Source organism: Macrotis lagotis, chromosome X, assembly GCF_037893015.1.
Source record: "Macrotis lagotis isolate mMagLag1 chromosome X, bilby.v1.9.chrom.fasta, whole genome shotgun sequence".
Classification (NCBI taxonomy): Eukaryota; Metazoa; Chordata; class Mammalia; order Peramelemorphia; family Peramelidae; genus Macrotis; species Macrotis lagotis.
In genome coordinates this window covers 289,319,030-289,333,832 of record NC_133666.1, presented here as the reverse complement: position 1 = coordinate 289,333,832, position 14,803 = coordinate 289,319,030, and the positions used below count along the sequence as shown (strand labels likewise).

At 36.6% G+C, this 14,803-nt stretch overlaps 1 protein-coding gene across 1 annotated transcript in view; it reads right to left on the bottom strand.

Annotated features, from left to right (window-relative positions):
• Positions 1 to 14,126, bottom strand: part of PRLR (prolactin receptor) — a 37,984-nt gene extending 23,858 nt beyond the window's left edge. The window contains exons 1-2 of the mRNA XM_074207863.1: positions 10,908 to 14,126; positions 255 to 387 (exon numbers count right to left, since the gene is read on the bottom strand). Coding sequence (XP_074063964.1) covers positions 255 to 387; positions 10,908 to 10,977 — 203 coding nt within the window. The 5' untranslated portion in view covers positions 10,978 to 14,126. The remainder of the gene's footprint in view (positions 1 to 254; positions 388 to 10,907) is intronic.
• Between the last annotated feature and the right edge of the window lie 677 nt (positions 14,127 to 14,803).

Below are 14,803 nucleotides of genomic sequence, written 5' to 3'. Positions count from 1 at the left end.
ACCTGAGAGAATCATACTTTAAGCCCCATTACTAATAATAGTCTTCATTAATATATAATGACAATGAGTATTAAATACCAAGTGCATCTAAATTTCAAGAAATTGTACAGAAAAAATGTGGATAGAGGACATCTGTCAATTCAGGAAATAGGAGGAAGACTTGCTCTGGCAACCCCACAACTAGCAGACTATATTTGAATTGAGGATGATTAAGTCTAGTTAGAACAAATGAGGAGAAAACAGAATTTCTTTACCCTTCTTTTCTGTAAAACAAAGTATAGTTGGTAGGAATTCCTCCATCTGATCCTGTTTTCCACCAGCAAGTGAATGTTTCCTTTTCAGGAGAACGACACTTTTCGATATTAGGCTTTCCAGGGGCTGATTGTCCTAGAGAAAGTCAGAGAACAAATGGGGGATCATTATTATGTCCTATGCAACTACTCATACCACTTCTGTCTTCAGCAGCTCCTGGGCTATGGGAAACACTGGAAAGAGCACATGCTGCATTTGGAGTTAGAAAATCTGGGTTTTGCATTTGTTAGTAATGTAACTATGAGCTTAATCTATCAGAGTAGGATCCCCAAAGGGTCTGTGGGCAGATTTCATAGTGTCTATGTACTGTTGTTATTCCTTCTACATCATGAGGGTTAGGGACATGGCAACCCTATGTAATGATGTAAAATTCACATAATATTTTTTGACCCTCCCTTCATATCAGAGATGAAATCTGATTTTTTTCTATTTCTTTTATAGGGTGTTTATTGTACTTTATTATAAAATTTGGGTTAAATATTTGGTCATAGGCTATATGTAAGTCAATGTTAATTAAAAATACTTTTTTCTATGTTGTCTGCTGACCTTTATCTTCTGAAAACCTCCTAAAAATTCCCATTTAATTTCTTATGACTCTTGTTATATTCAAACCATGATAGAGAAAAGACATGACATAGAAGGGATATCTGTTTATCACAGATTTGGAAACTACTCTGTTAACAAGATTTCAAAATAATTGGTTCCTTTGTAATCTCATATATTTTATTTTATGCATTTAAATACATTACTCTGAGAAGGGGTGGATAGACTATCAAAGTGCAAAAGGGGTCCATAACACAAAAAGTTAAGAACCTCTGCCTTAGAACCTTAGCTTGCTCACATGTAGAACAGTACTAATAACAACCATTAACCTCACAGGGCAGTTGTGAAAGTTACCTTAAACCTAAAGGTAAATCAAGTTGAAAAATTTTTAATAAACATCTAAGTATGGTTTAGGTACTGTGATAGGTAACTGGGGATATGTTACAAACAAAGAAGAGAAAAAAGAGGCAAACAGTTTTACCTTCAAGGAGCTCACAATCTAATAATGTGTGCCACATAAGTATGAGTGATTTGTATTTTACCAGATTCTACTAAATAGTTACCGTTCCATAGGTGCCACTTCCTCAGTGCTGTAGATGGATATGACCTTGGAGCTACTGGAGGGACTATGGGGGCTGGAACCATTCAAAGACTAGTCCCCAATCTTGCCAGCTCCAGGGCAGACTGGTTTTCAGGCAGTTGGACAGAATTCCAGAGGTGAAATTCTAGCTTAGGGGATGGTACAACTGGGGTGATCGTGATGGCCTACAGAGATCCTAAGTCTTAGTGAGTAAACATAAAACATAGAAAAATGAAAAATGGTGATAAACATGAAGATATGAAAGGGGGAATACTCATAAGGAGTTAGATCATTGAGAGGCAGCACGGGAAAAGTGGAAAGAAGGGCACTGTATTAACCTTTAAAAGACTGGGGAAGCTAGCTGGAAGGCAACCATTATTTATAGTGTTCTTTGGGTGATCTGCTTCACACCTCTGGATCCCTGTATCCTCTTCTGTAAATGAGAACAGTAAAAATCCTTTGCAGCTCTAATATACTTGTTATATGCAACATATAAACCCTAAAATTCCTAGCAGTAGAAGTGTGATTAATACAAAAAAAATTCCTCGGATACTAAGCACCCTGCAGATGCTTGGCTAATTAACTCCAACTTTCCTTTCTCCAACATTAATCTGCCCAATCACCCCACCCCTCCTCTAATACTGACCTCCTTCCAAATAATTCTGATCTCTTATTTTTTCATCACCGATTCCTCCTTTTCAGAACTGTTCCTATGGTACTTTTTTCTTTTCTTGATTTTTCCTTTTCCCTTTCATTTCCTTCACCATACTATTTTGTTCCCTTTGTTCTTCTTTCAGTATTCCAAGCTCTTCTTCCTGGTCACTTCCTTCAGTTTCTTTGTTCCTTTCTCCTTTCTCCCCAGCTCTTCCTCTACCTAACTTTTCTGAGTCCCTTGTTTTGCTGGTGATTGGTACTTCTCTTTGTTTCATCCCCCATCTGACTTGAATGTACAGTTAAGTAGAGTTGGGACCTTTGACATTCTTGAGGCACAAAATGCCTAACTTCCCTCTGCCAAAATCATCACTGAGATGACAAATACACTGCAGTATTGAATTATCTTCCTTATGATTCCCATTCTTCCCCTGAACATAACAAGTGTTTGAAAATCCAGTATCCCCTTATTTGTTTTGTATGATGCTGTTGAACAACATGGAGCTAATAATTTTAGGAAATGAGAAAATTCTGTAATGATAGCTGACATTTCAAAAAAGCTTATACAGGCATGGCTAGGTAGCACAGTGGATGGAGCACCAGCCCTTGAGTCAGGAGGACCTGACTTTAAATCAAACACTTAATAATTACCTAGCTGTGTGGCCTTGGGCAAGCCATTTAACCCCATTGTTTTGCAAAAAAAAAGCTTATACAAATTTAAAAAAATGAACTCTTCCTAAATAAAGTATGGAAACCCTCTCAGGTGGTAGAAATCCTTTGGACTTTATGATTCCTGAATTCCTTAGTCAAATTCCAAGAGTTGATGTGTCTTCAGATTGACCCCATCTTTTCTTCATGAGATTTTAAAACTAAATTGAGGTAGATTAGATAAGGTGACTGGTAATTTGTTGGTTGGGTTATTTTTCAATGATATACATCCAACCAATATTAAAGAATCTACTTTTTACCAAGAAGTGTCTGATCTGAAGCCTGGATCAGGAAATCAAGGAGAGTAAATCAAGGAGAGTAATATGTTTCACAAATTACTACACTGTTGCAAGTATATACTTTTTCTAAATATCTCCACTGATAGGTAGTGTGGTATAATAGAGTCATTTTTTCCATTTATATATTTCTATTTTGTATACTAGGTGGCATACTAATTAGAATGCTGGACTTATAGTCAGAAGATCTGAGTTTGAATTATCTTTCAGATACTGCTTACTAGATGTGTGATCTTGGGTAAATTGCCTAATCTTTCAGCCTCAGTTATTAGTTATTATCTCTATCTGTAAAATGAGGATAATATTAGTACTCACTTTATGGGGTTGTTAGAATCAAGTAAGATAATATATGTTAAGAACTTTGAAAACGCTTTAAACCATTAACATTTAAAATACTATATGAAGGTAGTTTTAGACTCTAACACTTAACATTTCAGGACTTCTCCAGTAGAATCGAAGTTCCCTGTGGGCAGGTACTTTGTTTTCCAACTTTGCATCCTCATTGCCTAACACCATGAATTTTTAACAAAGGAGGTATTTAATTAATACTCCTGAATGAATGAATGAATGGTTATTTCAAAAATTCTTAGCTTAGAATCAGAGAATAAAGTTTTGAGTACTTGGTTCTTCCCCTTACTAGTTTGGGATTGTAAGCAAATCACATCACACCTCTGAGTTTCACTTTCTCTATCTATAAAATACATGGCATTACCCAGATCAGATTTTGAGAAGCAAAAGTGCTTTTGAATCTATTTGGTGTTAGAGACATATGACCTGCTACTATCATCATGGTCATACCATCATGGCTATATTCATTTTAGAAAAAGATCTGGTAGTTGTAGTGGACGCATGTTCACAAGATATCAACAGCATTATATAACAATCAAAAGATACTAATTTAGTTTTAGGCTTTTATCACAGAGGTATCCATCTTTGAAGAAAGATACAGTAGAAAGATAAAACATTTATTATATACCCTGAGTATGTGTCAGGCACTATGTTAAACATTGGTAGTTCAAATATAAGGAAACAAGCCAATCTCTAACTCAAGGAGCTTATATTGTAACAGAGAAAGACAAATTATAAAATAGGGGTAGAGTAGAGATGGGTGAATGGAGAAAAAAAGAGTGACAAGGAGGTGGAAAAGTCTAAAGGAAAAGTAGAACTGGTTTCAAATGAAAGTTATATAGCTATTTGTTGAAAATCACACACAGTGTATTCTTTTTTCAGGTATTAGTTGGATTAGATAACCTTTAGTTCCTTCAGTTTGGAGACTGAGTCTATAATTAGAGTCTTTGTTGGGGCACAACTGTAGTATTGTGTTCAGTTCCAGGTAACACAGTTTAGGAGGAGGAGAAGGGTAGTTGCAATCTATAATGTCCCTGGAGGAGGACAGGTAGAATTAAGATAATGTCATGAGTTTTGGTATCAGGGGATATTAAGCTTGGAGAAAAGAAGACTTACAGAGGATGTGTTAGCTGCCTCCAAGTATTTGGAGGGTTATCATAGAGAAGGGAGAGGAGAGTTGTTTTATTGTGTCTCAGAGGAAAGAACTAGGAACAATGAGTAGAGAGGGCAAGATGTAATTTTAGATTTGATGTCAGAAAAAGCTTATGAAAAACTGTTCCAAAATGGATTGGGCTGTCTCTTAAGATAGTTGACTGATAGTAGAATCTTTAAGCAAGAGTCAAGCAGCCACTCATTGGAAATGTTATAGAGAGGATTCTTTTTAGATGTTGGTTGAATGAGACAGTGACCAAGTTTTTTCCAAATATGAGACTGTGATTCTATGAATATTGGCTATATCTCTTAATATCCATTGCATTAGAATATTAATATATCTTAGGATATATATATGTATATATATAAAAATTAGAGCTCTTTTAAAGGAAAAACAACTTTTATAGGCACACCCTGAAAAATAAACATGCAAAATTACCACCTAAGCAAAACTACTACCTTTTGGAAGAAGCTTATTTTTCTAAAAAATAAATAAATAAACTTCTGCCATACAAAATATAAAACATCAAATGAAGTTAAAGGGGATGTAAGAAAGTAGGACAATTTAAAATGTTAAATGACTATATGTCAGACTAGCATATCCCAGCTATCAGGGAACTTGAGGTCAGCAGAGTACTTGATATTGAGAATTCTGAACTTCAGTGTGCTAAGCCATTGGGTGTCTATGCTAAGTTTGGCATTTATGTGATAAACCTCCTGGGAATAAGAAGCCACCAAGTTGTATAAAAGGGAGCTAATTAGTTCATATCAGAGACAGAAGGTCACAACTCTTGTACAAATCAGTAATGTTATCAGGACCATGAGTAGCTCCTTCACTTCCAACTGGGTGAGATTTTAAATAATGAATAGACAATATAGGATCATAGATTTAGAACTCTCGGCCAAAACCTGATATTAAGGTCAGCATTGCAAAGTCCAAAGTAGAGATTTGCCCAAGGTGGCACAGATGGAAGAACTAGGATTTGAATTCTAGTCTACTGACTCTGAATCCAGTGCTCTAGGGTGTCAAACTTCTCAGATCTAAAGAAAATGATAAACATGGATAGTTATTTGTTTACTTCACTCCCTTTCTTCTTTTGCTCTCCTCTTTACACCCTATTTTCAGTTGGAAAATTCTGAAACTGTCTACTTCCCTCTCCTATCACCTCCTTTTCGTTTCTATGTGATAAGATCTTTAGAGCTTCATCTACTATGACAAGCCCAGCTTGGAGGTCAGATATATACAAGTGGAAAACACAATAAAATGCAGTCTCTTTTGGAACAAGGGACTGTGATGGGGTTCACTTCTATTATATACCCTTAAACATCTTCTGTAGTTTTGGAGATGTGAATGAGGGAAGAATAGTCAGTGACTTTATCTTAGCTCTATCTCTATCAATGAGAATCTCCATCCCTAAAGGACTTGGATATAGGGGGTTATTCGGAGGGTACTTGACAACATGAAGAACAAATTTTTTCCAAGTTTTGTGTGAGTGTGTGTGTATATGTGTGTGTGTGTATACATGGGGAGGGGAGAGGGCTCTGCTCTACTATGCTATCTCTAACCAGGACTGTCTTGAATTCTTGAACTGATTCCAAGTGTAAAATACTTAAAGCTGGAGCAAGGGGCAGGGAGACAATTTTTACAAGAGCAAGGGACCAAAGCCTTGTACTTTCTTATTAAAGTAGTTAAAATAATTCACATTTAATAAAGAGATGCTAGGTCATCGATACCTTGTAAATACATAAGTATCTAAATGTTACATCAGCTGAACTGGGGTAAAAATTAATTGGTTCAATGTCCCCTCCCTATTCCACCCAAAAATAGATAAGTGATAATTTTTTAAGGAAGACAATGACAGCTGGAACATGGTGGTGGATATGTCAGGCTTCAGGAAAGACTTCAGGAAAGATTACTTTTAAGGTACAAAGATGTGGTAAGGCCTCAATAGGTATATGGACAGTAAGGTGACCAATTTGGCTGTACTATATAGTAAAGAAAGAGGAAATAATGTATATTAAAGCTGGGAAGGTATACTGGAGACAGGTTGTGAAGGACTTTAAATACTAGAAACATTTATAATTTTATCCTAAGTTTCTGGAGAGTTTGTTATTTCATTTTTTTGTACTTGTCTATCCAGTGCTTAGCACATATTGGGTACTTAATTATCAGGTATTTAATTAATTGCTGGCTGAGTGTTTGATGGATGGATCATAAGAGGTAATAGGGAGCCACTGGATTTTATTGAACAGGGTGACAAGAAGGTCAGATTTGTGTTTAAAGGCACTTTGTAACTTTGGCAACTATCAAGAATGAATTAGAATGGAGAAGACTAGAAGCAATGAATAGGTTATTTTATTAGTTCAAAAGAGACATATTATAAGGACTTAAATTAGAATTTCTAGGGTACTGCAGCTGTGTGATTGGAGAAAAGGAGATAGATGCAAGAAGGCAGGAGCAACAAGGTTAGATAAGTAGATATGTTGTGGTGAGGGAGGTTGAGGAGTCATTCCTCCTCCAATTCTGATAATACTTTGCTTGGATGGTCCTTATCTTTTACTACATGCCTTGTGTCATAGTTATTTATGTAGATTATTCTGTTTTGGGGTCACTATTTCCTCAAAAGTAATGACTCTTGAGCAGAGAGGGTTGTCAGTGAGATAATTATAGACTGGATATAAGCTTAGAAGGTCCTTCAAACCCTGATTCTAGGGGTGGCTAGGTGGCTCAGTGGATAGAGCACCAGCTTTGGAGTCAAGAGTACCTGAGTTCAAATCTGACCTCAGACATTTAATAATTACCTAGCTGTGTGGCCTTGGGCAAGCCACTTAACCCCATTTGCCTTGCAAAAACCTAAAAAAAAATAACAAACCCTGATTCTGAGATGGTCCAGGTAACAGACTACTGCCAGAATTCTCAACTGATACCTTCTAACTGGAATGGGGATGAGAAATAATACCTAATACCATTTGTAACTCATCTCCAGTCAGAACAGCAGGTCTTAGGAAAGTGGCATCCAGTGGGCTATAATGAAAAGTTGAAGAGACAGCTTTTTGCTGTTACAAGGATACCTCTCTCTCTTATCAAAAATATGATCTTGTACCTTGAAAAGGAAGCCTTAATACACAATTGTCTAGTTAGCTGAGGAGAAAAGTAACTTGACTGTGAACTCAACTATTACCTGATTAAACTAAAAGTAACTGGTGGTGGATAAGGATACAGGGTGCAAATTAATTATGCAGAAGTCATCTGGGAATGACTTTGTGCTTTTACTCTTTCTTGGCAAGTGGAATAATAGTTGGTAGTAGATCTTCTATAATGGGCAAAAGAGAACACAGACCCAGAAGAGTTCTTTTCTTTTCTCTTTCCCTTCTCTAAGGAAAGCCCACTTGAATTTGTCAAGGTACCCTCATTGGGCCTAAGGACATTAATTCAATTTCTTCCTATTTGATTGAGTATCTGATACTTTTAAGATTGCTCTTATGAATTATATTCTCTATCTAGAGAAGAAATGTGGATGGATTTGTATGTTAATTTCCTGGACAACCCACATTTCTGCTAGTCTTTATTAACTCTCTCTTAAACATCTCTTTATATGGTGGGGTTTAGCTGTTTAAGTGTCCTGTTGTACACTGTTAAAAATATCATGAAGAAAGTATTTGCCTTTAAAAGATTTGATAGAGAAATGGAGCTAATCTTTATAATAAAGTATCCTGCCTCTGAAGCTCATTTGGCATGATCTTGAGGCCCTTTACCACCTTGGTTGATATCTTTTTGCTACATTCCAATTCATCATCACTACATTTCCTAAAATGAGTTTCTCAAAATTAAATAGAATACTCCAGATCCAACCTATATTCAAAGTCTTGTCATTCTTTTGGATCTGCCAAACTTAGTTCTCTGCCATCACCCTCTGCAAGATTCCAGGATCCCTTTCACACCATGATGATATCTCAAAGTAGGTCAATCTTTTTATAATATATAATTAATATATTCTTGTGAATTGAATTAAATAATAGTGTAATTTTGGTAATACTTAGGTTATACTTATATACACTTATATAAATAATACTTGAAGGGAAAAATTATGGCTTATATTTCAACTAATACAATTTTACCATTACTGTTATTGTATACCACTAATAATACAAAACAGCACATTAATATCTGTGACCCAAACCTACAAATTACCATACTGCCTGAGGAAATAGGGAGGAACGTGGTGAATACAATTGACATGCCATGGTATGTCAACAGGATTATGTTTATACATGAGAAGTGAAGGAAAGTGAAAAAAGGGCAAGGAAGCAAAGGACAAGTCGAAAACATCAAGGTTTCTAACACAGGAGGTTAGGTGAATGGTGGTGCCATAGAGACATTTAAGTCAGAAGGAGAAGAAGGATTTTGAAGAAAAAAATGTTAAGCTTGGTTTAGCATATATTAAAATTTAAGTGCTGATAGCACAGCTATGTAAAGATGTCAGACCTCAGAGATGAAGGTCTAGAATTCAAGAGAGGTCAGGGTTAGATTTATAAATATTAGAGTCATTATGTTTATACCACAGGATAAAATAAGATTGCCAAGTAAATAAACAGACACAGAAAAGAGAAAAGAGGAAGAAAAAAAAAGACAAAAAGATCCAAGGATGAGGCATTGAGGAAGAATACTATGAAGAGAAAGAAACTGGATGAGTATGAGAACTTAGAAGGAACCAGAGAAGGAAATGTTAGATAGGTGATAAGAAAATGAGGAATGGATATTTCTGAAGCTGAGGATCTAGGAGAAAGAGTATAGTTAATGGAACGAAATGCTGCAGAGAGGTCATGGGGAGGAGGAGGGAGGGGAGGTGTAATACAATGGTAGTGAGGCAAATGTATGCAGGGACATGGGGCCATAACTGCTGATGCTTCTGGAACATCAGAACCCCAGTGCCCTTTCTCTTCTTGTGGAGACCTCATGTTACTTCCCACCAGGTACAGTCTCTCTTCTGGATGGGTCCCTCACCCTCATCTGTGCGTCTTGGAACTTCTTTCCTGAATGGCAGTCATCAATGGTTGGGGCTAATTCTCACTTCAATCCACAGTTGAATATTTTTTCTTTCTATGGCTGTTTTTTGCCTTAAGGCCTGCTTTCTGGATCTGGTTTTATATCTGTATCTGTTTATTTCTCTTTTCAATGACTCAAACCATTAGAGTGTCCAGAATTTGGCAGGCTTAGCTTTTAAAGATCTCTGGGGTCATGGCCAACATTCATTGTCTTGCCGTCACTCAGAGAACTTCAGACTTAATAATTTGGGAAATGGTACATTGTTAGCACATTATGACCTATGTCATCTGTCCCTTACTTTCTGTGATTATATCAATTAAAGGGTAAAGGAATCCCCCCCCACACACATATCTTCTTTATGGATTATTCAGGTTCTTCTTTATTCCTTCTTCTTCTTTGTTAGCATTTATTGCTCATTAACATCTCCATATGAAAACAGAAATTTTAAGTTCAGACCTACCCAAAATTTTCCTTAATACTGAAGGTAATTTAAACTAAGGGACTTTCTCTCTCTCTCTCTCTCCCTCTCCCACCATCCAACTCAAGTATGAATTCCATTGGGTCTGCCTTGTTAACACAGAAAATGCGCTCAGAAAGAGTTCACTTGTTAGAGCTATCAACAATCCTATAAATTTAGGTAGTTCAAATAGCATCATCATGCCCATTATACAGATTAAGAAACTGAGGCTTGAGAGTGATGAAATAAATTGTCTGAATGGCACAATTATACCACAGTGAAGTCAGTTCTCAAATCTTTGATTTCCTATTCCATAGTTCTTTCTCCTCCCATCAATCTTTTTTGTTTTCCATCACTTAATAGAATATCTCATATTTGTTTAATAATTTTTTGTTTAAAAGGATTTAAACATACACTATTCTCATAACACCCTTGTAGAGTGGGTAGGATGGGTATTATATTGTCCTTATTTAACAGATGTGGAAATTAAAGGTTTTAGTGACATGTCCAAGACCACATGGCTAATGAGTGGCAGACCATGAAAGTTACCTAATTTCCAATCCAGAATTCTTTCTGCTCTATCACCAATGTGATAATGAGTAAAACTCCAGAATTTACATATGCAAATGAACAAATATCAGTTGCACAATTTCCTTCTAATTTCCCAGAAGGTAGATGATATCACAGCAGTACAAACAAAGTAAATCATTTTAGTACCCACTAGTTCCAAGAGGTCTGTGAAGGAGTTCAAATCTCTCTCCTCCCCTCCAGGGCCCCAGGAATAATAGAAAGCAAGAAGAAACTCTCACTTACCATTTAGGAGGTTGGTGTGGAGAAAAAGAAGCAAAAGAAAGACAATTGCTGATGTCACATTTTCCTTCATCTTTGCTTTCTTCTCTTTCAAAAGAAAGGTATCAGCAGTTCACTGAAAGAGAACAGGGCAGCAGGCAGCTCTAGTTTAGTGAGAAGGCTAGTCAGACACAGAGAACCTTTTTCTGGATGGGTTTGTACCTGAATCTTGCTCCATGCTTGAAGTGAATGACAAAAGGAGAGGACAGAAATGTAAAAGAATGTACCATGGTCAGCTGTCTGAGCTGGGAGGCATAGACTTGGAGGCGTGTGGGAAATCTGGCCACCAGAGGTCACTCGAAGACAACATAGAATGTCCAAATTACCAGCTCCAGGGTTGTTGTTGTTTTGTGAAGTTACCCTCCCTGCTCTTTTCTTTTTGTTTTGCCCATTTGGGAGCTCCCACACAGGCTTTAAAGCCCTTTGTTGACAGACTGTATCCAAATGTCTGACTCTGGGGGCAGAGGTTGCCCTCATCTAACTCTTACTTTGGTTGGAGCAAACCAATCAAGTCCAAAAGTATTTGCTAATGTGCAAGGTAAGTGATCACATTCTGTTATCAACAGCACACTTGGCTGGGCCCTTGACCTAGACTCATTCCACCTCTGTATAGGCATTAGGTCACTGATCCCGAATTTAAGAAGTTCAAGGTACCCTAAAGGAAACTTCCTTCTGTTGTGCATGGGACAGCTATCAGATGCACCTGTATGAACCTCCCTCCACTTTTGTTTTAATCTTCTGGCTCAGATTTGTGGGACTCATGGTCAAGTCAGGGTTTGAAGTTTTCTTGGCTGGTATTTGGTATATTATTTTCAATGCATATAATGATGATGATGATGATGATGATGATGATAATTTATCATGGATTTCAAAGGCAAGGAAGTAATCAAGGGCAAAACATGCATCATTAGAAAAGATTTGAGTATTGTTTGATGTTCTGCTAAAATATCTGTTATGTTTTGCACATGTCTATTGACCAGGTAGGGTGACAATGGCTTTGTATTTGGTGGACATCAAATAGATGGGAACAATCAGATGGCTTTTTTCTTCCTAGGATAGCTCCTTACTAGTAAGACTCTGAAATGCAAACCTTGGGGAAGATAATATTTGGGGTTTGACTTACTGACTGCACCAATCACTCAAACTTCCCTGAGGTACAAACCCCAGACCCCAGGGCAAACAGGCATAAGTAGTTAATCTATTTTAGGGGTGGCCAGTTGTCTTAGCCTGTTCCTTCATTTGAGTTAGTGTGCCATTGAATTACTTAGATTAGTGTGCATTTTCATAGAGGCAGTTCAATGCCTCATCTCAAGGTATAAGGACTATGGAAATACCAGGTTGGAAGGAGCAGGCTTAGAGGACTGGTCACCCCTAAAATAGATTGACTCACTATCACATGGGCAAGATAGAATCAGATAGTGCTGGGTGCTCCAAATGTCTTAGAACAATTTTAAGTTTTAATTGCTTTAATAGTTTAAAGTTACACTAATCTTTTGGGGACACCCTATTTTTTACATATATATGTATATAACACACACATATATATATATACATAATTGTATGCATTCATTTCTATATGTATATATATAAACACAACAATTTTACATCTTTACAAAGGTGAAATGTGGGAGAGGTTGTCTTGAGTCCAGCTCAAAAATAGCAAATTATGAGACAAACTTTAATTCAATTCAGTAACACTTATTAATTGCATACTGTGTTAAGTACTCTGAGAAAATATAAAGTTTAAATAATGCCTTGGATCTTACTGGTCCAAGGAGGGAGGGTTAAGATGTGAAAATGGCTAGCTTTGGTATTCATAATCACATTGAAACCTTACAAGATATCCTGGGGTTTAAGGACCAAAACTTAAACTCAAATCCCTCTAACTTTCATTTCATTGATTAACCAATGATAGGTCCCAAGCCAAACCTCATTTGGTCATTGTTTAGACTGTGTGTTGGTTCAGACTGAGTGTAAATAGCAATAGTTTCTGTTTTGGCCAGAAACTATGTGGGTCTTCCCCCTTCCAGGTTAATTTTTTTTGATTAGGTAAAAGAGGCCATTCTTTCCCTCATTTTTCACCTTATTCTCTTAATGAATGTTGCATCAGGGAAACTGAAATGCCAATGTCTTCTACTAAGTCCTTGCCACTAGACCTAGATAGGTCCAGAGGAGAGAGCGAGAGAGAGGCTGATGACTTTGCACAGCCCTTCCTTACTTAAATTCAATTCTCTTATAAGTCATGACATCACTTTCCTGATATCATAGCCCTCTTCAAGAATGAAGGACAAACAATGATACAACTTGACTGATGAAGTTACAGGGAAAGAGGATGAGTTGCTTTCTTTATTGTTTCTCCTCCTCATCCATTCTATTCTCTTGGGCAACATTGACTTGTGGTTTGAGGCCAAAGTTGAGATAGATTAGCATTATATCACTTTGCTTTCAGCTGTGAATCCTCTCTTTTTTAACATAGTACTGTTGTTTTTTAGGTTAGAACATACCTATATAGCATAGCAGATAGAGTGGTAGACTCAGAGTTGGGGAGACTTGAGTGTGATTTCTGCCTGAGACCTTAGATGTGGGACATCTACAACTGCCTATCAGACATCTTAAAACTGAATTCAATATCTTTTCTTCCCAACTGTCTTCCATCTGAAATTCCCTATTATTGCCAAGGGCATAATCATCCTCTAAGTCACCCAGAATCACACCCTAATTGTAACCTTGATTCCTCACTCTTCTCTCCCCACCATCCAATTTGTTGTTAAGTCCTGTCAATCTTATCTTTATATCATCTCTTGCATAAGTCATTTTCTCTCCCCTGATGCTCACATCTTGCTGGTGTTGGTCCCCATCGTCTTGTACATAAATTATTGCAATGGCTTTCTGATTGGTCTTCCTGGCTCAACTCTTTCCCTATTTCAATACATCCTCCACTTCACAGTTAAATAATGTTCCTAAAGCTTAACTCTAACCATGTCACTCCTTTGTTTGATAAGCTCCAGTGCTACCCTCTGACCTCTAAGAGAAAAAGGAAAAAGAAACAAAGAAATAAATCATTCCTCACCTTAATGAATTTATATTCTATTGTCCTTATTTATGCATACATATGTGTGTATGCATATATATATGTATGTATACAAATATAACTAAAGTGAATATGAGGTCCAAGGGGACCTAAATATTCTTTAAAAATTTTTAATTTTTTAAAATGTATTTTTTAGAAATATTTTACTTATTTTGAGTTTTACAATTTTCCCTCCATTCTTGCTTCCCTCCCCCCACCCCACAGAAGGCATTCTGTTAGTCTTTACATTGTTTTTATGTTATACATTGATCTCAGTTGAATGTGATGACAGAGAAATCATATCCTTAAAGAAGAAAAATAAAGTATGAGATAGCAAAATTACATAATAAGATTACATTTCCCCCCCTAATTTGAAGGTAATAGTCTTTGATCTTTGTTCAAACTCCACAATTCTCTCTCTGGATATAGATGGTATTCTCCATTGCAGATAGCCCAAAATTGTCACTGGCTACCTAAATATTCTAATGATGATTTCTCTGTCTTCTTGCAATCCTAAACTGCTATGATTCTTATACTCCAAATATTTTTAAAAAAATGTTAGTAACTCAATATGAATCCATCTTCCCTAAGTATTGAACACATTGATAATTCCAACCTATATCTTCTCTTGAAACGAGAAGTTCCAGTAACTGACATCCCACTCACCATAGGACACAATGTGCTTACTTCCATTCATTTATCCTAAATCTGCCTCTTTGGAGTTTCAAAGGATGCTTTCTAGTTCTGGTGTATCAAGATGTTTTGTGAATAAGTTCACATTTATCCTCTA